This window comes from Hylobates moloch, unplaced genomic scaffold (assembly GCF_009828535.3).
Source record: "Hylobates moloch isolate HMO894 unplaced genomic scaffold, HMol_V3 SCAFFOLD_6, whole genome shotgun sequence".
NCBI lineage: Eukaryota > Metazoa > Chordata > Mammalia > Primates > Hylobatidae > Hylobates > Hylobates moloch.
Window position 1 is genome coordinate 80294039 of NW_026652281.1, and position 24973 is coordinate 80319011.

The 24973-nt window shown below is 50.0% G+C and overlaps 1 protein-coding gene across 1 annotated transcript in view; it reads right to left on the reverse strand.

Annotated features, from left to right (window-relative positions):
* Nucleotides 1-2382, reverse strand: part of IL27 (interleukin 27) — a 7292-nt gene extending 4910 nt beyond the window's left edge. Inside the window, exon 1 of the mRNA XM_032155845.2 lies at nucleotides 2352-2382. Within this exon, the coding sequence (XP_032011736.1) occupies nucleotides 2352-2382 (31 nt within the window). The remainder of the gene's footprint in view (nucleotides 1-2351) is intronic.
* Nucleotides 2383-24973: the final 22591 nt, after the last annotated feature.

The window sequence follows — 24973 nt, forward strand, 5'->3', positions numbered from 1 at the left end:
TAATTTTCTGTATTTTTAGTAGAGACAGGGTTTCACCGTGGTCTCGATCTCCTGACCTCGTGATGTGCCCGCCTCGGCCTCCCAAAATGCTGGGATTACAAGCGTGAGCCACTGCGCCCGGCCGCCTGTTTCTATTTTTTTGTAGAGACAGGGTCTCACTATGTTGCCCAGGCTGGTCTTGAACTCCTGGCCTCAAGAGATCTTCCCGCCTCAGCCTCCCAAACTGCTGGGATCACAGGCATGAGCCACTGTGCTGGGACAGAGGCTGGATTTTGACCCCCATAAACTCCCTTGGCCAAATGCCTTTTTCAGTGAGCAACCTGCACAACCACATGTGGCAGCCTCAGTGCTATTGTTCTCCCCAATTTGCAGATGAGGCTCAGTGAGGTTGACTTGCCCAAGGTCAAATAGCCAGAAGGTGGGAAGCCAGGACTGGATTCCAGATTTTTCCAAATGCAGAGCCCATGGGTTTTCCTCAGAGAATGCAGAGGGAGGCAGCCACCTGCCCCAGGAGTGGGCACACCATGTTCTGCCAAGGATTCTTTGGGCTCAGCCAAGCGGCTCTGATGGCTTGAACTGGCCATGAGGTCCCCAGGGATGGGCTGGCAATGCCAGAGGCTCTATTCCAGAGAGTCAAAAGGACAGGTTGGTCCAGTTTCCACCACGGCAGGTGGATCCTGGCAGGGTAACTTGCCTGAGGCGAATCCACAGTGTGGGAGCTTTTTTTTTTTTTTAAGACAGAGTCTCACTCTGTCACCCAGGCTGGAGTGCAGTGGTGCAATCTCGGCTCACTGCAACCTTCACCTCCCAGGTTAAAGCAATTCTCGGCCGGGCGCGGTGGCTCACGCCTGTAATCCCAGCTCTCAGGGAGGCAAGAGGCGGGAGGATAGCTTGAGCCCAGGAGTTCGAGACCTGCCTGGGCAATATAGCGAGACCCCGTTCTCCCGAAAAAGAAAAAAAAAACAAAAAAAACAAAAGATAAAGCAATTCTCCTGCCTCAGCCTCCTGAGTAGCTGGGAGTACAGCCATGTGCCACCACGCCTGGCTAATTGTTATTATTTTTAGTAGACAGGGGTTTTGCCGTGTTGGCTAGGCTGGTCTCCAACTCCTGACCTCAGATGATCCGCCTGCCTTGGCCTCCCAGAGTGCTGGGATTACAGACATCAGCCACTGCGCCCACCCAGAGTGGCTGAATTCTGAATGTGCTTCCTGACCTATGTTTTCCTGGAAAGAGGGGCAGTGGATGGGCGCTCTAGGAAGAGGGCAGCATTCATCAATTTCCCCCTCAGGGAGAGGAAATCTAGCAAGCACAAGAGTTACACAATTCTCCTCGAAACACAAACCAAAACTGGCCCGAAGTCCATCCTGCTCTCCCTTCCCTCCCTGCCTCTTCCCTGTCCTCTCTCAATCTCTAAGCCCTGGGCTCTGCTCTTCGAAATGTCCCCTGATAAAGGTGAAGGGGAGCTTCTAAGGACATCTACCTCCCTCGTGGACTTCCAGATGTGGTGGGCAATGCCTAACCTAAGATCTCTGGCATTCAGACTCCCTGGTTTTGGGGCCACTCGGACCCTCTGACATCCTGGAGACTTAAGGCAGAGTGAGGTTCTTCCTAGCTCAATGTTGGGGACGGGGTGGGTGCCCCCAGGCCCTGGTGGATCAAGCCCAACCGTAAGTGAGCTGTGCCACCTCCAACCTGAGCTCTGGAGCCCCCAGACCCCCTCCTTACCCTTTGCAGCTGATCCTGGGTCATTGGCTCTGGCCTTTGAAGGCTCTGTCTCCATCCTCCAGCCTTTGGTCCCTACCTGCCCTACGTGGCATGTTACCTTCTCCTCTGCCTACTGCTCTGGTTCTAGCCCCTGAGTTCTGCAGCCACCAGCTGCAGATTGGACCTTCTTCCAACATCAAACTAAAGACCTCTGACCCAGTGAGGCTGCTGATGTCTTGGTCCCAACGCCCCACTTGTGCCAGCACCTCGTTCTGCTCTTCCTCCAGCCGGCCCCATTCTCAGTCTTAGCCAAGCTGTTTGGCTTCTGCTTATTCACTCCAAACTCTTCATTTATCTGCCTAGACCTGGTCCTTGTCAAATTGCTGGTCCAACCCTCCCCATTCCCGCTAGCCAAGGCGAGAATCATCTTCTTCTCATCCTCTGCCCAGCCCTGGGTCAAATCACCATCCCACTGCCCCAGGCCCCCACCCAGTCATGCCAGCCTCCCTTCCCATCCAGCAGCCAGCCGAGTCCTCAGTCTTGGCCAAGTTGCTGCTCTCAGCTCTCGACCCCCATCTGCACCAGCCAAGCTCGTCCATCCTCTGCCCAAACTCAACCAAGCCCCCAACCCCGGCTTCAAACTCACGCCAGCCAAGGTCGCCTGCCATCTGGCCCATGGCGGGGCCCAGCCTTTTTGGTCAGCCATCTCCTGGGTAGGGGGGGTCTTATACTGGGGGCTGTGCCCGGTTTCACTTTCCGTCCTACTTGTACTTTCAGCTTTGTGTTCACTCACTCTTCCCTCTCGCCACCCCTTGCTAAAATGGGGAAATGTAATTTCCCTTCCCGGAGGGGGTGGGAGGTATGATGGGGGGTGACGGGAAGCTGGGGTTTCGGGACATCCAAGCTCCAGACTCACTGCTAAGCTCCCACGTCCAGCCCTGTCCTCAATGCCCCATGCTTGGGTGAGCCATCCAGCCCTATTCACTGGTTGATCCCAGAGTCCCAAACCCCCTCCTGATTCTCGGCTCTGCCACCACCATCCTATGGTCTACTGTCCTTCCAAAGATGGATGGCCAGGTAAGGGGATTGCCCACCCCAGGGGATTCGGGGTTTTGAGTCATCTGACTCCCTTATGGTTTACCAGATGGCTGAGGGAGGTGGCTCAATGGGTGGCTGGGATGCGCCTTTGCATGGGGCCAGGCAGAGGCTCAGCATGATGGTGGGACTGGAGCTCACTTTGCAACTAGGGTCAGGGCTGGATAAAACCAGGTCCGAGGCCATATCTGGGACCAGGGTTAGGGCTTTTTCCAGGGCCAAGAGCTCTGTCTCTATCTTTAACCTGAGTCAGATATAGGATTTGATTTCAGTCTATAATCAAGATCAGGACTCAGTGTACAGCTGAACTCACAGCCTAGTCCCAGGCCAATGTCTCGGCTGTGTCTGTGTTTAGGGTCAGAGCTATCGGTGACCTGGGGTTTGCTTGTGGCCTATAGGGTTGGGTCTAGAGCTTGGTCTTTGGCCAAGGTGCTGACTGGGACTGGGACGCAGCAGGGGGTCCAGGCTTGGGCTGGGATGTGAGCTCAGTCAATGACCAGGATTAGGGCTCAGCCTGTGGCCAGGCTCGAGCTGAGTGAGGTCACGATCAGGGCTCAACCAGGTCCAAGAATAATCTTGGTGTTTCTGCTCTGTAGAGGCCATGCTCAGGGCTGGGCCACATGGACCACAGATCTCCCTTCCAGCACAGCCCCACCCTCAGCCCTGCCCTGGATTTCCCATCTTCAGGGAGAGGATGGGGTTTCTTGGTCTTCCCCGAGAACAACTGCTGCCACTTTCTTTTTAGGACCTGTGGGGTTTCCCTGCCAGGTCCCTGGTGTGAGATAGAAACCAGGGGGGGCTTCCCCTTCCTGCTCTCTGCCTCCTCGGCCTGCCTGGGCACTGCCCACCAGGCCACGTGGGAACAAGTGCACCAGGGAAATACCAACATCTGCAGAGGGAGCAGCCCCACGGGCCACTGGAGACGAACAGGGAACTGGGGCTGGAGTCCAGCCCCTGTTTTCCCTGCAGCACCCCCCAGTGGTGGCAGCTCACTCCCTGGCAGCCCATGCAGCTGGGGCTCCCCACAGCGGGTCCTGGAGGCATGCCACCTGCTCACCCCCTTGACCACATGGGGCCTCGCTTCGGCTCTCTCCATGGCCCCTCCCAACCTCTACTGTCACCCAGAACTGCCTTACCTCTCACATCTTGAACCCTGGCTGGGCGACTCTGCTCTCACCTGTAATCTCAGCACTTTGGGAAACTGAGGTGAGAGGATCCCTTGAGGCCAGGAGTTTGGGCAGACCAGCTTGGGCAAAATAGCAAGACCCCGTCGCTATTAAAAACACAATAAAACAAGGCCAGGAGAGGTGGCTTACGCCTGTAATTCCAGCACTTTGGGAGGCCAAGGCGGGTGGATCATTTGAGGTCAGGAGTTTGAGACCAGCCTGGCCAACATGGTGAAATCTCGTCTCTACTAAAAATACAAAAACTAACCAGGCATGGTGGCGGGCACCTGTAGTCCCAGCTACTTAGGAGGCTGAGGCAGGAGAATCACTTGAACCTGGGAGATGGAGGTTGCAGTGAGCCAAGATCGTGCCATTGCCCTCCATCCTGGGCAACAGAGCAAGACACTGTTTCAAAAAAAAAAAAAAGAAGAAGAAGAAAAGAAAAGAAAAAGAAAGGGTAGGGGGCGGTTGGCTGGGTGCTGTGGCTCATGCTGGTAATCCTATCACTATGGGAAGCTGAGGCAGGAGGAGCATTTAAGCCCAGGAGTTCAAAGTCAGCCTGGGCAACATAGTGAGACCCCCTTCTCTAATTACAAAAAAATCTTAGGCTGGGTGCGGTGGCTCATGGCTGTAATCCCAACACTTTAGGAAGCCAAGAAAGGCAGATAATGAGGTCAGGAGTTCGAGACCAGCCTGGCCAGCATGATGAAACCCCATCTGTACTAAAATATAAAAAAATTAGCCAGGCATGGTGTCATGCGCCTGTAGTCCCAGCTACTCAGGAGGCTGAGGCGGGAGAATTGCTTGAACCTGGCAGGTGGAGTTGCAGTGAGCCGAAGTCACGCCATTGCACTCCAGTCTGAGCGACAGAGCGAGACTCCATCTCAAAAAAAAAAAAAAAAAATTGAACCCCATCTTCTCTTAGGGCTCCCTGACACACCCCAATCCCTTGCTGCTCCTTTGTGCTTCTTTTTTTTTTTGAGATGGAGTCTCTCTATCGCCCAGCCTGGAGTGCAGTGGTGTGATCTCAGCTCACCGCAATCTTTGACTCCTAGGTTCAAGCGATCCTCCCGCCTCAGCCTCCCGAATAGCTGGGATTATAGGTGTGTGCCACCGTGCCTGACTAATTTATTTTTATTTTTTTTTTTTTGAGACGGAGTCTGGCTCTGTCGCCAAGGCTGGACTGCAAGCTCCACCTCCCGGGTTCACGCCATTCTCCTGCCTCAGCCTCTCGAGTAGCCGGGACAACAGGCGCCCGCCAGTACACCAGGCCAATTTTTTGTATTTTTATTAAAGACAGGGTTTCACTGTGTTAGCCAGGATGGTCTTGATCTCCTGACCTCATGATCCGCCGGCCTTGGCCTCCCAAAGTGCTGGGATTACAGGCGTGAGCCACTGCACCCGGCCTTATTTTTATTTTTATTTTATTATTATTATTTTTTGAGACAGGGTCTTGCTCTGTCACTCAGACTGGAGTTCAGTGGCATGATGTTGGCTCACTGCAACCTCCGCCTCCTGGGTTCAAGTGATTCTTGTGCCTCAACCTCCCGAGTAGCTGGGACTACAGGCATGCAACACCGCGCCTGGCTGATTTTTGTATTTTTAGTAGAGACGGGATTTTACCATCTTGGCCAGGCTGGTCTCGAACTCCTGGCTTCAAGTGATCTGCCGGACTCAACCTTCCAAAGTGCTGGGATTACAGGTATGAGCCACCGAGCTTGGTCTGTATTTTTAGTAGAGACGGGGTTTCACCATGTTGGCCAGGCTGGTCTCGAGCTCCTAACCTCAAGCGATCCGCCCACCTTGGCCTCCCAAAGTGCTGGGATTAAAGGCGTGAGCCATCACTCCTGGCCTCCTCTTCTCCTCTTAACCTGGCTTCAGCCAGTGCCTCCAGCCTCATGCCTCATTCTCAACCTATGCCAGCTCCAGCAACTTGCTGCTTGTGTGAAGGTGATGAGCCATCTGGTACTTCCTGGCCCTTGTGCAAGCTCTTCTCTCTGCCTGGAGTTCCCTCTCCCCAATCCCTTACCATATTCTTCGTCTCTGGCTGCCCCACTGAATGGCTATCCTTTCCTGCCATAATTCTTGTCTCAAATGAACATTTCACTTTTACATTTTATCAATTTAAAAAATTATTTGTTTATTTTTGTAGAGACTGAGTCTTGCTCTGTCGCCCAAGCTGGAGGCAGTGGCGCAATCACGACTCACTGAGGGCTCAAGCAATCCTTCCACCTCAGCCTCCTGAGTAGCTGGGATACAGGTGCGCGCCATCACACCTGGCTATTTTTTAAACTTTTTGTAGAGATAGGGGCTTCCTATGTTGCCCAGGGTGGTCTCGAACTCCTGGCCTCAAGCAATCCTCCTGCCTTGGGCTTCCCAAAGTGCTGGGATTCAAGGCGTCAGCCAACACGCCTGGCCCCATTTACTTTTTTGTCTGTCTCCATTCATTAGAATACAGGTTCCACAAGCCGAGAGGGTCTTGGCTAATGGGCTGAGTCTTGGGTTAGTGCCAGCAGGAAATGGAAGGAAGGCAGTGAGGGGTAAGGATAGACAGAAGGGAAATTGGGAAGCCTGGGATGTAGACACCTGTGTGTAGCCGCCCCTTCTGGTCACCCCAGGGGAGTCACTGGCCTGCTCTGGACTTCATTTTCCTCATTGAAAAGTGAGAGCAGGCTGGGCATGGTGGCTCATGCCTGTGATCTTAGCACTTTGGGAAGCCGAGGTAGGAGGATCACTTGAGCTCAAGAGCTCAAGACCAGGCTGGGCAACATAGCAAGACCTCGTCTCTACTAAAAACCAAAAAAATTAGCTGGACCTGGTGGTGCGCACCTGCAGTCCCAGCTACTCCGGAGGCTGAGGCGGGAGGATTGCTTAAACCCAGGAGGTCAAGGCTGCAGTGAGCCATGATCGCACCACTGCACTCCAGCCTGGGTGACAGAGCGAGACTCTGTCTCTAAATAAAATAAGAAATAAATAAAAAAGAAAAGTGATAGCAAATCATTATTATTACATTGGGAAATTAGAACCCGAAAACAAAAAAGAGAGAAGAAAAGAGCCATGCACCAATTTTCGGGTTATTTTCCAAGTCCTGTTATGGCTCTGACCCTGTGGGGCACTCCGTGGGCTTGCCTGGGAATCCTGAGCTCAGTGACAGAAGTTGGAGTCTTCAGATGTGACATGAGGATGGAATCAGGGAGGGGAAGTCTTGTTCAAGGTCACAAAGCCGGTCGGTAGCAGAAGGAAGACTGGAACTTGAGTCCCCTATCTCCAGCGTGGGCCAGTGTGGGGAATCCCTGCACTCCATGATGTCAGCTGCAAGGCCTGGAACTAACCCCTCGGTGAAACCAAGATGCTTTTGTGAAGACAGGAAGGCTGGGGGAAGGTAAAGCCAGGCTGGAGTGGAGCTCTCACCTCAGAGGCTCCCGAGCACAGATGGTGAGACCCTGAGGCTACGACAGCTCCTGTCCCCCAGGAAAGGTGCTGTGGCTGAGACCCACAGTCCCTGGACCTCTGATTCCTGGACTGCCCTCCCTTTATGCACACAAACCTCACACCACACTAGGCCCGGACTCCGCCCAGATTTCTCCAGCAATGTGCACTTAGACAGCAGCAAGAGGCTTGTGTGTCCAGCCCCCTCCAGCCCACCTTTGGGACTGCCCCTAAGTGTTTTTTTGTTTTGTTTTGTTTTAGTTAGTTTGTTTTTTTTTTTGAGACAGAGTCTCACTCTGTTGCCCAGGCTGGAGTGCAGTGGCACAATCTCAGCTCACTGCAACCTCTGTCTCCTGGGTTCAAGCGATTCTCCTGCCTCAGCCTCCCGAGTGGCTGGGATTACAGGTGTGCACCACCACACCCAGCTAATCTTTGTATTTTTAGTAGAGATGGGGTTTCGCCATATTGGCCAGGCTGGTCTCGAACCCCTTACCTCAGGTGATCCGCCTGCCTCAGCCTCCCACACTGCTGGGATTACAGGTGTGAGCCACTGTACCCTGCCTGCCCTTAAGTGTTCTATCTGTCATGGGACCAACAACCCTGAGAAGGAGAGCCTGGAGAGGGGAAAAGGCTTCTCTCCCTTGGTCTCACTTCTTTTTTCCTTGTAAGGGGGATGCCAGGTACCCCCATACTCTTGCAGCCATGGCAGGCAGCTGGGGAGGGCCGAGAGGAAGAGATTGAGGGACCACTCTTCCCGGACATAAATGGCATGTGAACGCAGGCCTGGGAAGACTGAGTTCTGAGGGTGTGGGAAGGTGAGAAGCCAGGGCTGTTGAGTTCAGAGAAGGAAGAGCTTGCAGGAGGCAGGGGCTGCAGAGGAAAATCACCAGCCTGCGCATGAAAAGTCCCAGTTCAATTTCTGGCTGGGCTCTGCCACTTCCTGTGTGTGCCCGCTTGGGCAAGATGGCCACACACTCTAGGCTTCAGTTTCCCCCTCTGTCAAACGAGGCCTATGCTCCCAGCCTTGCCCACCATCTGTCCCAAAATGAACTTGGGGCTGGGCGCGGTGGCTCATGCCTGTAATCCCAGCACTTTGGGAGGCCAAGGTGGGTGGATCACCTGAGGTCAGCGGTTTGAGACCAGCCTGGCCAACATGGCCCTGTCTATACTTAAAAAAAAAAAAAAAAAAGAATTAGCCAGGCGTGGTGGCGGGGGCCTATAATCCCAGCTACTAGGGAGGCTGAGGCAGGAAAATCACTTGAACCCGAGAGGCGGAGGTTGCAGTAAGCCGAGATCGCGCCATTACACTCCAGCCTGCGCGACAGAGGAAGATTCAGTCTTAAAAAAAAAAAAAGATGAACTTGGAAGTGGTCATGGGTCCAAGCCCCCCCAGCTGAGTCAGGAGCCAGACAGACCTCAGCCCCTCCCTTCAGAGCTCCAGCACTTCCCAGTGTGTGACCTTGATCAAGGCCTGAAGCCGCTCTGTGTTTGTCGGCTCAACTGCCAGTTGAGGACGATGCTTATGGCAGCTATAGAGGACCTGCTGTGACCATTATGCATCTAAAACGGCTCTGCCACTGAAGAGCTCTGTGATCTCAGACAAGTTACTCAACTTCTCCGTGCCTCAGTTTCATCATCTAGAATGTGAGGGAAATAATACAAATGCATACAACTGCTTAAAGGATTCAGTGAGTTACTGTGTGTAAAGCACTTAGAACAGGGCCTGGCCTGCGGTAAGACTCACAGGTTTTAGCTGTTATTAGTAGCACAAGGCCTGACCCACAGGAAGTTCTCCAGACACATCAGTTGTCATAAATAAATGCAAGGGAAAAAAAGAATTAGCTGGGCTGGTGGCACATACCTGTGGTCCTAGCTACTCGGGAGGCTGAAGTGAGAGGATTGCTTGAGCCTGTGAGTTCGAGGCTGCAGTGAGCTATGATTATTCTCCTGTACTCCAGACTTGGTGACAGAATGAGACTCTGTCTCCCCGCCTCCCCCTGCAAAAAAACGGCAAAGGAGAGCCATGCAGGGAGAAGAGGATGGAGTCATAAGTCAGAGCAGAGTTCAGGCCAGAGGAAGAAATCTCAGGGGCCCGGCCAGTTAGGCCCTGGGCCAGGGTGTGCGCAGCCTCAGATGCGAGGACCACTGGGTGGGACTCAGCTCCCAGGCCAGCTTGGTGGGGTGGGCTCTACCCCAAGTGCCGCTTGTATTCAGAGCCCTCTCCTTGCACAGTGGAAGGCACCTCTGGCCGGCTCATCAGCCTCCCTGGGATGAGGACGCAGACATACTGAGCCCCAGGACAGGCCCTGCCCAGGGTCTGAGAGGGGTGGCAGGCCCTGGGCCGACACACCTGGTCCTCCAGTGGCCCCCGGCTCCCAGGCTAATATGGGACCCCATTCCTGTCCCAGCAGCCTCAGCTGGCTGCCTCCATGGGGGCTCAGTCACTCCTGACAGTCATGTCCTGTCTACTGCCCATGGAACCCCCAGGCGAGTGCACCGTTTACTCCTCAGGAAGAGGACACACCTGGAACACGTGTCCACTCACTGCTCATATTTTTATGTATTGGTTGATTTGTACAAAAGAATCTACGGGCCGGATACGGTGGCTCAAGCCTGCAATCCCAGCACTTTGGGAGGTCGAGGAGGGTGGATCACTTGAGGTCAGGAGTTTGAGGCAGCCTGGCCAACATGACGAAACCCGTCTCTATCAAAAATACAAAAATTAGCTGGGTGTGGTGTCTCATGCCTGTAGTCCCAGCTACTCAAGAGCCGGAGGCAGGAGAATCACTTGAACCCGGGAGTCGGAGGTTGCATTGAGCCGAGATCCCACCACTGCACTCCAGCCTGGGTGACGGGTGAGACTCCGTCTGAAAAAAAAATCTATGAACCATATACGTTTCTGCTGCCCCCCTACCTTGCTTCCTCTGCCTCAGTTCTGGTTTGGGGTCCCAACAGGCTGCCTGCAGGACTTGCTCCCTAATTCCCATCGCTCCATGTTCCTTTTCTCTTTTTTGAGACAGGGTTTTGCTCTGTCACCCAGGCTGGAGTGCAGTGGCACAGCCTTGACCTGCTGTGCTCAAGCGATCCTTCCGCCTTAGCCTCCCCAGTAGCTAGGTCCACAGGCATGCACAACCATGCCAGGCTAAATGTTTTATTTTTTGTAGAGATGTGGGTCTTACTATGTTGCCCAGGCAGGTCTTAAACTCTTGGGCTCAAGTGATCCTCCCGCCTTGCCCTCCCAAAGTGCTGGGCTTATAGGTGTAAGCCACTGTGCCTGGCAAGAATTTTTTTTTTTTTTTTTTTTTTTTTTTTTTTTGAGACAGTGTGTCCCTGTGTCACCCAGGCTGGAGTGCAGTGGCACAATCATAGCTCACTGAAGCCTTGACCTCCTGGGCTTAAGCGGTAAGAATCTTGATTATTATTTACTTTGAGCTCCTAGATCCAACCATTTCTGAAGCAATTACTTCTGAAATGTTCAGTTTCATGAGTCAATCCTGAGTTTTTAAGTCAGTTTGATCTGTTTCTGCCACTTGCACCACATGTTCCCCCCGTTTTGATCTACTCTTCCGAATTAATTTTCTAATGTTAAAAATCAGACTAGATAGGCTGAACACAGTGCTCATGCCTGTAATCCCAGCACTTTGGAAGGCCAAGGCAGGCAGATTGCTTGAGGCCAGGAGTTCAAGACCAGCCTGGCCAACATAGTGAAGCTCTGTCTCTACTAAAAATACAAAAATAATTAGCTGGGTATGGTGGGCACCTGTAATTCCAGCTACTCAGGAGGCTGACTCATGAGAATAGCTTGAACTGGGAGGCGGAGGTTGCAGTAAGCCGAGATCGTGCCAGTACACTCCAGCCTGGGCAACTGAGCAAGACTCTGTCTCCAAAAAAAAAAAAAAAAAATCACATTAGATAAAGAAATCATGGCCAGGTACAGTGGCTCACACCTGTAATCCCAGCAATTTGGGAGGCTGAGGTAGGTGGATCACTTGAGGTCAGGAGTTCAAGACCAGCCTGGCCAACATGGTGAAACCCCATCTCTTCAAAGAAAAAAAACACACAAAACACAAAATTAGCTGGGTGTGGTGGCATGAGCCTATAGTCCCAGCTACTCAGGAGGCTGAGGCAAGAGAATCACTTGAATCCGGGAGGTGGAGGTTGCAGTGAGCCAAGATCATGCCATTGCACTCTAGCCTGGGTAACAGAGCGAGACTTCATCTAAAAAAAAAAAAAAAATCATGACAAAGTCAAACAGTATATTACAGTGGAAAGAGTATTATTATGTCAGAAGCCAGCAGCAAGGGCAATTTAGATTAAAAAAAGTGTCAATATTTCAGTCAGTATTTACTGAACACCAAGTCAGTATGCCCCAGCCATTGTTCTAGGCATTGGAGATACAGAGGTGAATGAAGCTGAAACAAAGCTCTGTCTGTGTGTTTATACTGAATAAAATAAAATAACCACGAATATAGAATCAAGTGCTTATACGTGCCAGGCACTTCTCAACTATTGGCTTATTTAATCCTCACAATAGGCCAGGCATGGTGGCTCATGCCTGTAATCCCAGTGCTTTGGAAGGCGGAGGCAGGAGGATCACTTGAGGTCAGGAGTTTGAGACCAGCCTGGCCAACATGGCGAAACCCCCGTCTCTACTAAAAATACAAAAAAATTAGCAGCCGGGCGTGGTGGCGGGTGCCTGTAATCACAGCTACTCGGAAGGCTGAGGCAGGAGAACTGCTTGAACCCAGGAGGCAGAGGTTGCAGTGAGCTGAGATTGTGCCAATGCACTCCAGCCTGGGCGACAGAGTAAGACTCTTGTCTCAAAAAATAATAACAAATAAATAAATAATAAATAAAATCTTCACAATAGGTTATCTATTATCTAGGTTATTGCATGTTTTACCTACAAGTAACATTATTGTTCATGTTTTTAAAATATTTTATTAATTGTATTTTATTGTACTCTGTTTTATTGTATTATTTTATTGTTTCCTGAGGCTGAAGTTGGGGCTGGGGCCAGGGCTGGGGCTGGTTATGTTCATTTTATACAAAAGATGAAACAGGCCCAGAGCGGTTAAGTGACCTGCCCATGGTCACAGAGCTAGACTTCAATTCCAGGCAGTGTGGCTTTCTTTCTTTTTTTTTTTTGAGACAGAGTCTCACTTTGTCGCCCAGGCTGGAGTACAGTGGTGCAGTCTCGGCTCACTACAACCTCCACCTCCTGGGTTCAAGCGATTCTCCTGCCTCAGCTTCCTGAGTAACTGGGATTACAGGCGCACGCCACCACACCCAGTTAATTTTTCTATTTTTAGTAGAGACAGGGTTTCACCATGTTGGTCAGGCTGGGCTCGAACTCCTGACCTCGTGATCCACCTGCCTCGACCTCTCAGAGTGCTGGCATTACCGGCGTGAGCCACCACACCTGGCCAGCTTTCTTAACTACTATACGATGCTGCCTGGTGTGGCAGCCAGCATTTACTGACCCTCCCCTGTAGGCCAGATACTCTTCTAGCAGCTTTGCATGCAAAACTCATGTACAGTAGTCCCCCTCATCCAAGGTTTCGTTCTCTTCAGTTTGAGTTATGCCTGGTCAACTGTGGTCCCAAAATAGGTGAGTCCATGAGTTTCAAGTCAAGGCTAAGTTAAAGATAGGTGAATACATTACAATAAGATATTTTGCCGGGTGCAGTGGCTCACTCCTGTAATCCCAGCACTTTGGGAGGCCGAGGCGGGCGGATCACGAGGTCAGGAGATTGAGACCATCCTGGCTAACACGGTGAAACCCTGTCTCTACTAAAAACACAAAAAAATTAGCTGGGCGTGGTGGTGGGCGCCTGTAGTCCCAGCTACTAGGGAGGCTAAGGCAGGAGAATGGCGTGAACCCAGGAAGCGGAGCTTGCAGTGAGCCAAGATCACACCACTGCACTCTAGCCTGGGTGACACAGCGAGACTCCGTCTAAAAAAAAAAAAAAAAGATATTTTGAGAGAGAGAGAGGGAGAAAGAGAAACTACATTTACATAACTTTTATTACAGTATATTGTTATAGTTGTCCTATTTTATTATTATTTATTATTGTTAATGTCTTACTGTACATAATTTATACATTAAATTTTCCCATAGGGGCCGGGTGCAGTGGCTCTCACCTGTAATCCCAGCACTTTGGGAGGCCTAGGTGAGTGGATCACCTGAGGTCAAGAGCTCGAGACCAGCCTGGCCAATATGGTGAAACCTCATCTCTACTAAAAATACAAAAATTAGCCTGGCATGGTGGCAAACACCTGTAATCACAACTACTCGGGAGGCTGAGACAGGAGAATCGCTTGAACCCAGGAGGCGGAGGTTGCAGTGAGCCAAGATCATGCCACTCCACTCTAGTCTGGGCAACAGAGTGAGACTCCATCTCAAAAAAATGTAATAATAATTCAAATAAAGTGCTAAGATTACAGGTGTGAGCCACCTCGCCCAGCCCAGAACTGAAATTTGAACCAAAGCAGCCTGGCTCAAGTGTCTACATGCTTAACCACTAGTCCATACTACCTGTAATGGATGAGGCAGGAGGCCATGGCAGGCAGATCACTTGAGGTCAGGAGTTCGAGACCAACCTGGCCAACATAGTGAAACCCCATCTCTACTCAAAATACAAAAATTAGCAGGGTGTGGTGGCAGTCGCCTGTAATCCGAGCTACGCTGGAGGCTGAGGCAGGAAGGATCTCACCACTGCACTCCAGCCTGGGCGACAGAGCAAGGCTCCGTCTCAAAAAAAAAATTCCCACGGGTATATATGTATAGGAGAAGACACTATATATAGGGTTCGGGACTATCCGTGGTTTCAGGCATCCACTGTGGGGGTCTTAGAACATGTGCCCCATGGATAACAGGAGGCTACTCAGACAATCTATTTTACAGATGAAGAAACTGAGATTAAACAACAGTGACAGAACTGAATTTTTTTTTTATAGAGATGGGGGTCTCACTGTTGCCCAGGCTGGTCTTGAACCCCTGGGCTCAAGCGATCCACCGTTCTTGACCTCCCAAAGTGCTGGGATTACCAGCGTGAGCCACTGTGCCTGGCCCAGAACTGAACTTTTTTTTTTTTTTTTTCTGAGACAGTCTTGCTCTGTCACCCAGGCTGGAGTGCAATGGTGCAATCTTGGCTCACTGCAACCTCTGCCTCCTGGGTTCAAGCAATTCTCCCACCTCAGCCTCCCAAGTAGCTGGGATTACAGGCATATGCCACCATGCCCTGCTAGTTTTTGTATTTTTAGTAGAGATGGGGGTTTAACCATGTTGGCCAGGCTGCTCTCGAACTCCTGACCTCGTGATCTGCCCTTCTTGGCTTCCCAAAGTGCTGGGATTACAGGCATGAGCCAACCCGCCCGATCAACTTTTTTTCTTTTTTTTTTTTTTTTTTGAGACACAGTCTTGCTCTGTCGCCCAGGCTGCAGTTGAGTGGCGTGGTCTCGGCTCATTGTAACCTCCACCTCCTGGATTCAAGCAATTCTCCCTGCCTTAGCCTCTCAAGTAGCTGGGATTACAGGCACCCGTCACTACGCCCAGCTAATTTTTGTATTTTTTTTTTTTTTTAGTAGAGATGGGGTTTCGCCATGTTGGCGAGGCTGGTCTTGAATTCCTGACTTCAGGTGATCTGCCTGCCTTGGCCACCCAAAGTGCTAGGATTACAGGTGTGAGCCACCTCGCCCAGCCCAGAACTGAAATTTGAACCAAAGCAGCCTGGCTGAAGTGTCTACATGCTTAACCACTAGTCCATACTGCCTGTAATGGATGCACAAGAGAATGAAGAGAGGGCCGGGCCGGGCCCAGTGGTTTACACCTGTAATCTCAGCACTTCGGGAGGCCACGGCAGGCAGATCACTTGAGGTCAGGAGTTCGAGACCAATCTGGCCAACATAGTGAAACTCCGTCTCTACTCAAAATACAAAAATTAGCAGAGTGTGGTGGCAGACGCCTGTAATCCAAGCTAAGCTGGAGGCTGAGGCAGGAACACTTGAACCTGGGAAGCGGAGGTTGCAGTGAGCCGAGATTGCGCCACTGCACTCAAGCCTGGGCCACAGATGGAGACTCTGTCTCCAGAAAAGAGAGGGGAGGGGCGGGGAGGGAAGGGGAGGGGAGGGGAGGAGAGAAGGGCCTATGCATATCCATTCTGAGAGGACAATGGAGCCTACTCGCCCCACCTCCCACACCTTGACCCAGTGGCTAGACCTGTCCATGTTCCCAGCACGGAGAGTCTTGCTGTGATGACAACAGTGCGCAGTGGATGTCAAAAGCAGGCAAGGGACTGGGGGTGGTGGCTCATGCCTGTAATCCCAGCACTTTGGGAAGCCAAGGAGGGTGGATCATCTGAGGTCAGGAGTTTGAGACCAGCCTGGCTAAGATAGTGAAACCCCGTCTCTGCTAAAAAATACAAAAATTAGTTTGGTGTAGTGGTGTATACCTGTAATCCCAGCTACTCGGGTGGCTGAGGGAGGAGAATCGCTTTAACCTGGGAGGCAGAGGTTGTAGTGAGCTGAGATCGTGCCACTGCACTCCAGCCTGGGTGACAGTGCGAGACTCCGTCTCAAATTAAAAAAAAAAAAAAAAAAGTTAAAAAGGCAGGCAAGGAACGGAGAGACAACAAGAGGGTAAAAGGGAAGAGCCGGGTGTGGTGGCACCCGCCTGTGGTCCCAGCTATGGCGACTCAGGAGGCTGAGACAGGAGAATCACTTGAACACAGGAGGTGGAGGTTGCAGTGAGTCAAGATCATGCCACTGCACTCCAACCTAGGCAACAGAGCAAGACTCCGTCTCAAAAAAATACAAAAAACAAAACAAAACAAAACAAAAATAATAAATAAATAAATATAAATGAGAGGGTGAAAGAAAAGAAGGAGTGGGAGTCAGGAAGTCTCCCAACCGCCTGGGACTCCACGCATTCCCCACCAGAAATCTCATAGCCGTTCCCCTAATTCTCCTATTGCTCTGGTAATTCAGGGGTAGGAATATGCATTCCAAGCTTTCTCAGTAAATGTCAGGAAGTTCTTAGAACCTAGCTGTCAGAAAGGGAGCTGGGGCAGGGGTCAGAGGTCACAGCCACATCAGGCTTCCCCAGTGCACTTATTTGACCCCATCCTGGCTCACACCCACCTCTGCAGGTGACGCAGTTTGTGGGTAAACTGTTCCTGCTCACCAGGCGTCTCCCATGCAGAGCTAGTTGCTCAAGACATCAATGTCTTCACCACCATCGTTGCTGGTCTGAGCCTCAGAAGACTACCGTCCCACTTGGTACTGAAGGAGAACAGAGCAGGCCCAGCTAACTCAAATAGCAGCAGCAAAGTTATACCGACCACCCCCGTCACTCTGTTCTCATTTAAAGAGGAAGCAGGCCGACGCGGTGCCTCATGCCTGTAATCCCAGCACTTTGGGAGGCCAAGGTGAGCGAATCCCTTGAGGCCGGAGTTCAAGACCAGCCTGGCCAACAAAGCAAAACCCTGTTTCTACTAAAAATACAAAAAATTAGCTGGACGTGGTAGTGCATGCCTGTAGTGACAGCTACTCAGGAGGCTGAGGCAGGAGAATTGCTTGAACCTGGGAGGTGGAGGCTGCAGTGAGGTGAGATCGCACCACTGCACTCCAGCCTGGGCGACAGAGTGAGACCCTGTCTCAAACAAAACAAAACAAAATAAAACAAGGGGAAGCAGATATAGACACAAACTATCCTAAAATAGGTGGGACTGTAGCAAGAGGTGCACAAGGTATAAGCTCTGGGTAAGGAGAAAGTCATTCTTATGAGGAGGTGTGGCCGGTGAGCCGCCTCCGCCTGTAGGCAGCCATGCGCGATGCCGCGCATACAAACTTGCTGTCTTTCACTGTCCACTCAAGGCAAGCTAAGAACCCTCCTGAGCTGAGGGCTTTGCCTGCATCATCCTGGTGACTACAAGGGAACAAACAGGATACAGGGGTCTTCGCTTATTGCAGATGGGAGCTGGGGAGCTGTAACTCTAGGGCTGTTATCGCTGGAGAGCTGTGCTGGACCTAAGGGCTCTCTTCAGAGCGGTTATCTTTCCTGGAGACTAACAAGCCATGGGAACCCTGGGAAAACCTTTACCAGGACCCCAAATTAAAGGCCATCGGCACCATTTGGCGTCCATGGACAGGTGAGCCTCAGATCTGCTTCCTCTCGAGATCTGGTGAACCAGGACATGACAACAGGGCCCCTGGCTCGGTGGCCAGTTCATTGTTCCCATGCCCAGGATGGGAGCACACCTTGCTGGCTACGTCCTCTTTCTCTCTCCCTTTTCTCTCTCTCATTCTCTCTCTCTTTTTTTCTTTTCTTTTTTTTTTTTTTTTAGAGACAGGGTCTTGCTCTGTGGCCCAGGCTGGAGTGCAGCCATATGATCTCAGTATGATCTCAGCTCACTGCAGCCTCAATGTCCCAGGCTCAAGTGATCCTCCCACCTCAGCCTCTTGAGTAACTGGGACTACAGGTTCATGCCACCATGCCCGGCTATTTTTAATTTTTTTAGAGATGGGGGTCTCCCTATGTTGCCCAGCCTGGCCTTGAACTCCTGGGCTCAAGCGATCCTCCCGTCTCTGCTTCCCACAGTACTGGGATTACAGGCCTGAGCCTCTGCGCCAGCTCCATCACTCCTTCCCTCAGATGTTTTTCTCTTTAGTTTCTAATAACTGAGTGATTGCACTTTTCCTGCTCTTAGTGCAGAAATGCATGCTTATACTTATTTTGTGCCTTTGTAGTCTGCTTTGGCTATTTGGGCAATTGTTTCTATTTTATGTTAGGCAGGATACTTTCAATCTTTTTTTTTTTTTTTTTTTTTTTCTGAGGTGGAGTTTCGCTCTTGTTGCCTAGGCTGGAGTGCAACGGTGGGATCTTGGCTTATTTCAATCTTCGCCTCCCAGGTTCAAGTGATTCTCCTGCCTCAGCCTCCTGAGTAGCTGGGATTACAGGCGCCTGCCACCACACCTGGCTAATTTTTGTATTTTTAGTAGAGACAGGGTTTCACCATGTTGGCCAGGCTGGTCTCGAACCCCTGACCTCAGGTGATCCACCCAAACTGCTGGGACTATAGGCGTGACCCACTGCGCCTGGCCCTGTTTTGAATCTTTTGTTGTTTTGAGAGGTCCCGCACTGGGGTGACTTTTGGACCCCAGAGTCATGTGTTTCCTGCTAGATTGTGGGCTGGTGTCCCACTCTAGGGGGATATTGTGGGCTGGAGTCCTACTGTGACTGTTGGCTGTACCCTTCCCCCCACCTTCCTGCTCTGGGGGTTTTCCAGACCCTCGGTGGCTGAAACCTAAATGCTCTGAATTCTTTGGCATCTCTCTATGCTCTGTTAGCGTCTTTTTTGGTCATCTTTGTCATCCCTCTTTTGCCCAACACCATAACGCTGTCTTTGCTTTTTGTGGAACTCAGACTACAAGTCCTGTCCCCTATTTTCACCTCTCCTTTCTATTTTCACTGCTCCATCTGTACGTTGCTTATTAAAACACCTCTTTGGTTGCATTCCGTTTGCTGGTCATGCCTCATAAGTCACTTTGGTTGCACCCTGCTAGCTATACTCACTCCCTCTTTGCAGGAATTGGTGGCAATTGCACTGCTGAGCTTTCTTAAGGAAAAAGAAAGGTGGGAATTTGAATGGGAAAATAAATGTGCTCTAGCTAGACTTAGAAAACCCTCTGTGTCTAGCAGAGATCCTTGGTATTTTTTTCTATTTTTATTAGATAAGGTCTCTTTATGTTGCCCAGGCAGGTCTCGAACTCCTGGCCTCAAGTGATCCTCCCACCTCGGCCTCCCAAAGTACTAGGATTACAGGCATGAGCCACTGCGCCCAGCCTAGTAGTAGAGTAGAGAACCTTGTTAGACAGGGGAACAAGAATGAAGGACCTGCCACCAGAGTGCCTTTTAGGCAATTGGAGCAGATTCCTTCATGACCCCTTCCTAGCTGCTTCCCCTAGGACACCCATGCCTGCCCCCCACCCAGACTCTCTGCCTCCTCAGTTCCTTGATTCTCAAGAGGGTTCCTCCAGTCCTCTAGTGCAGGATTCTACACCAGGTCATCAGACACCCCTCCTTATCCAACGAGCCCCAGCCTATAACCCCTGCTTCTGGAGGAAGTAAGTTTAACCAGTACCACCAGGAGTGGGACCCCATATCAGCCCCTGAGGTCAAACCTATGTCCATTGAGAGAGGTAGCTGACAGAACTGGGAGGACACTCAGAGTACATGTGCCTTTTTTTAATGTCTGATTTGGCTTTCTGCCAGGAGAAATTTGGCCAGGTTTTGGAGGATCCAGGGAAGTTTATAGAGGAGTTTGCTAAGCTGACTATGTCCTTTGACTTAACTTGGCATGACTTGCAAATATTGTTTGCAAGTAGGTCACTCCTGGCCTCAAGTGATCTGCCAGGCTTGGTCTCCCAAAGTGCTGGGATTACAGGCATGACCCACCATGCCTGGCCTGGGACTTGTTTAATAGAAGGTATGAGGCTGGGCACAGTGGCTCATGCCTGTAATCCCAGCATTTTGGGAGGCTGAGGCAGGAGGATCACTTAAGGCCAGGTGTGTGAGACCGGCCTGGGTAATATAGGCAGAACTTATCTCTGCAAAATAAAAAATAAAAAATCCAGCTGGGCATGGTGGCGCATGCCTGTAATCCCAGCACTTTGGAAGGCTGAGGCAGGTGGATCACCTGAGGTCAGGAGTTCGAGACCAGCCTGGCCAACATGGCGAAACCCCATCTCTACTAAAAATACAAAAATTAGCTGGGTGTGGTAGTGCACGCCTGTAATCCCAGCTACTCGGGAAGCTGAGGCAGGAGACTCCCTTGAACCCAGGAAGCAGAGGTTGCAGTGAGCCAAGATCGTGCCACTGCAGTCCAGCCTGAGTAACAAGTAAGACTCTGTCTCAAAAAAAAAACAAAAAAAAAACCAGGATGTTGCAAAGAAGCCAGCTCAAACCAGCTAGGACCAGGAATCATAATACATTTGCATAAGACACTTCCACCAGCATCATGACAATTTACAAGTCCCATGGCAATAAACCCAAAAGGTACCTTATATAGTTCCAAGAAAACCCTGCCCCCTTTCCAGAAAGCTTGTGAATAGCCCGCCCCTTAATTAGCATGTGATTAGAAGGAGATATCAGTAGAGCCAGCAAGCGATCAGGGAGTGCCCTCTGCCTGTGGGACAGCCCTGCTCTGTCTGTGGAACAGCCATCTTGTTGTACACTGTTGCACAAATAAACTTGCTTGCTTTCACTGTCTGCTCACTCTTGAATTCTTTCCTCTGTGAAGCCCAGAACCCTCCTGAGCTGAGCCCTGATTTTGGGGTTCTCTTGCATCCTCACTGATGGCTGATCCTCCAGGAGGCCTTTCCTGGTCATCTGACAAAGATTCCCTCCTTGGCCAAGCTAGCCAGACACCAACATAGTTTTTTTGTATTTTTATTTTGAGACCAGGTTACGATGTAGCAGGACGAGCCACAGACAAAACTCATCAGACACCGGATTAAAGAAGGAAGAGCTTTATTCAGCCGGGAGCGTCAGCAGACTTGTGTCTTAAGAGCCGAGCTCCCTGAAAAAGAAATTCTTGGCCTTTTTAAAGGCTTACAACTCTAAGGGGTCCACGAGAAAGGGTCGTGATATTTCGAGCAAGTGTGGGGAACATGACTGGGGGCTACATGCATCAGCTAACAGAACAGAAAGTTTTGCAATGCTTTTTCATACAATGTCTGGAATTTACAGATAACACAAGTAGTTTAGGTCAGGGGTTGATGTTATTATTATTACTTTTTTAACTCCTAGGGCCGGGTGGTGGTGCCAAGGTTGTCTGGCTATTTATCTTACTTTTGTTTCTTTTTAACTTTTTCCTTTTCTTCTTTCCTCCTGTCTTGTAAACTAGGCAAGGTGGGGGGAGAAGGACAGCAGAAGTAGTAGTGGTCTCCTTCCTTATATCCTCCTTATTAAAAAAGTAATAATAATAACATCAACCCCTGACCTAAACTTCTTGTGTTATCTGTAAATTCCAGACATTGTATGAAAAAGACTTGCAAAACTTTCTGTTCTGTTAGCTGATGCACATAGCCCCCAGTCATGTTCCCCACGCTTGCTCGATTTATCATGACCTTTTCACGTGGACCCCTTAGAGTTGAAAGCCTTTAAAAAGGCCAAGAATTTCTTTTTTCAGGGAGCTCAGCTCTTAAGATGCAAGTCTGCTGATGCTCCCAGCTGAATAAACCTCTTCCTTCTTTAATCCAGTGTCTGATGAGTTTTGTCTGTGGCTCGTCCTGCTACAATGACACTGGCTAATTTTTGCATTTTTTGCAGAGACGGGGTTTCACCATGTTGCCCAGCCTGGTCTCGAACTCCTGGGCTCAAGCAATCTGCCCATCTTGGCCTCTCTAAGTGCTGGGATTACAGGCGTGAGCCACTGTGCCTGGCCAGACACTGACATAGTTTCTAATAGCTCAAGGCCTCATCCCTGGAATGACCCTCTAAAAGTGCCTGCCTAAGAAAACTCAAGGCTGCCGAAAGAACTTACTGTTTGTTCCAGCCAACACCTGAGGATAGGGCCTGTCTCCCAGCCCCTGTGGGAGAGTAAGAGCCCAACGTCGCTGTTGATAAGTACTAGTTAGCAAGCCCAGATGGGTTTCACCTGGGCCAACCCCTCCCCTCTTCATGTGTTTTGTAATTTTTCACTGCCTTGACTTTACTGAACCCCTGCTCTTCACCCCCACTCCTGTTCCCTCATTCTCTGTACAAATAGAAGTTGAGTTCAGTTCACACTGGACTCTGTTCCCTATTGCAACAGTATATTACAGATTAAGATCTGTCCTTGTGACTTTAACTGCTGTCTGGCTTTGTTTCCCTCTCTCTTGCCCTCTTTTTTGGTTTTTGGTGTTTTTCTTTTAGAGATAGGGTCTCGCTCTGTCGCCCAGGCTGGAGTGCAGTGGTGCAGTCATAGCTCACTGTGGCCTCAATCTCCTGGGCTCAAGCGATCCTCCCACCTTAGCCTCCCAAGTAGCTGAGACTACAGGTGCATGACACCATACGTGGATAATTTTCTTTTTTTTTTTGTAGAGGCAGAGTTTCACCATATTGCCCAGGCTGGTCTCAAACTCCTGGCCTCAAGCAATCCTCCCACCTCAGGCTCCCAAAGTGCTGGGACTACAAGCGTGAGCCACCATGCCTGGCTCTGCTTATTTTCTTCAAAGCGTTATTAGTCCATAAATATTTATTAAGCACCTACTATGTTCAGGCACTGAGGAGACAATGGTGAAAAAATCAGCCAATAAATAAATAAGTAAAATACATAGCATGCCAGATGGTAATAACTTGCTCTTAAGGAAACAAACAGGAATTTCAGCATGACTGAAACTTCCTTCTGGCCTTTGCTTAAATGCCTCCTCAGTGAAGTGTTGCTGAAATTCTTATTTGTTTGTTCACTTATAATTGTTTTTCTGCCCCCACTGGAAGGTAAATTCCATGAGGAAAGGACAGTATGTCTAGTTACCATGGTGTCTGCTGTTTTAGACTATTCCCTGGCATATGGTAGGTACTCAGAAAGTATTTGTTGAGGGAATAAATGATATTTCCCCAAAGTTAAAGAAATGAAACTTTCTGGCCAGGTGTGGTGGCTCATGCCTGTAATCTCACTTTGGGAGGCTGAGGCAGGCGGATCACCTGAGGTCAGGGGTTCGAGACCAGCCTGGCCAACATGGTGAAACCCCGTCTCTACTAAAAATACAAAACTTAGCTGGGTATGGTGGCACACACCTGTAATCCCAGATACTCGGGAGGCTGAGGCAGGAGAATCGCTTGAACCTGGGAGACAGAGGTTGCAGTGAGCTGAGATCACGCCACTGCACTCCAGCCTGGGCAACAAAGCAAGACTCTATCTAAAAAAAAAAAAAAAAAAAAAAAAGAAATGAAACTTTCCAAAGTAGTTTCCAGAAAAGAGAACAGGATACAGAGCTGATATGAGAATTCCATGAAGTACTGATTCCATGAAGTGCTGACAGAGAAACATTAATTTTATAATTTAAATGTTTTTGCAGGCCTGTCATGGTGGCTCACACCTGTAATCCCAGCACTTTGGGAGGCCAGGGCAGGAGGATCGCTTGAGCCCAGGAGTTCGAGACCAGCCTTGGCAACATAGTGAGACCCACCCCCTACCCATCTCTACACACACACACTATATATATATGCGAAAGTTGGAGTTCAGTCATGGGGACAAAGGACAGACAGAGCAAAGGATGGGGATTATCTTGCGATTCCACAACAATAACTTCTTTTGTAATCATAAAAGAAAAGATAACTTTTGTTTTACAAAAAGAATAAAATGTTTCTATAATAGTTGACAGAGCCCTGGATGCTGATTCCAGCCACAAGGAGAGATCTCCTCTGTCAAGGCCGCTGATAGCAGGGCACTCAGGGACTGGATGCTCTAATCTTGCTCCCCTGGGACTCCCTGAAGGCCACAGAACTCCCTAGAAATCAGGGGCATGGATATCAGCACACTTGGTTCGCTCTTGGCTCAGCCTCCAACCAGCAGTGAACCCATGACCCATGTGTTTTTCCCTCCTGCAGGCTTTGGTAAATATCCAGTGTGATAATAATTGCTGTGGCTAGATTTTTTTTTTTTTTTTTTTGGACAGAGTCTCATTCCCAGGCTGGAGTGCAGTGGCGTGTTCACGGCTCAGTGCAACCTTTGCCTCCTGGGTTCAAGCAATTCTCGTGGATCAGCCTCCCTAGTTGCCGTGATTACAGGCACGAGCCACCAAGCCTGGCTAATTTTTGTATTTTTAGTAGAGACGGGGTTTCACTATGTTGACGAAGCTGGTCTCGAACTCCTGACCTCAGGTGATCTGCCCGCCTCAGCCTCCCGAAGTGCTGGGATTACAGGCGTGAGCCACCACACCCATCCTGGATAATATTTTTATATACAAACCAAGGTGGAGTTTCTCCTATTCACCTTTCACCCTGTCAAAAGACAAAATGACAACAATTTTGGATATAGATCTAATTGGCTTTTATTTGCAATTCATGAATTGGTACAGCTTTCATTCTACAAAGTAGAATCAAGATCTCTCACTGGCCAAGGAAACAGAACAATAGGGAAAAAGCTGATTGGTTAACATGAGGTTCCTTCAGGTGACTTTTTTGTAAGAGTTAAAGCAAAGGGGACCAATATGACACTGACTCAGGTTGACTGGAATCTCCTGTTTTCAGGAAAAACTGGTCGTTTGGGATCTATCTCCTTCCTTAAAGTTTCAGTTTCATTATGTGACATTTAGCATGAATAACTCCATTTTGGTTCAGTCTTATCTGTTGGGGCCTAAAGTGCAGCAGCTCAACCCAAAACAATAATCTCCCATAATTTTTCTTCTTCTTCTTTTTTTTTTTTTTAGACAGAGTCTCAGCTCTGTTGCCCAGCTGGAGTGCAGTGGTGCGATCTCGGCTCACTGCAACCTCTGCCTCCTGGGTTCAAGCCATTCTTCTGCCTCAGCCTCCCAAGTAGCTGGGATTACAGGCTCATGCCACCACACTCAACTAATTTTTTTTTTTTTTTTT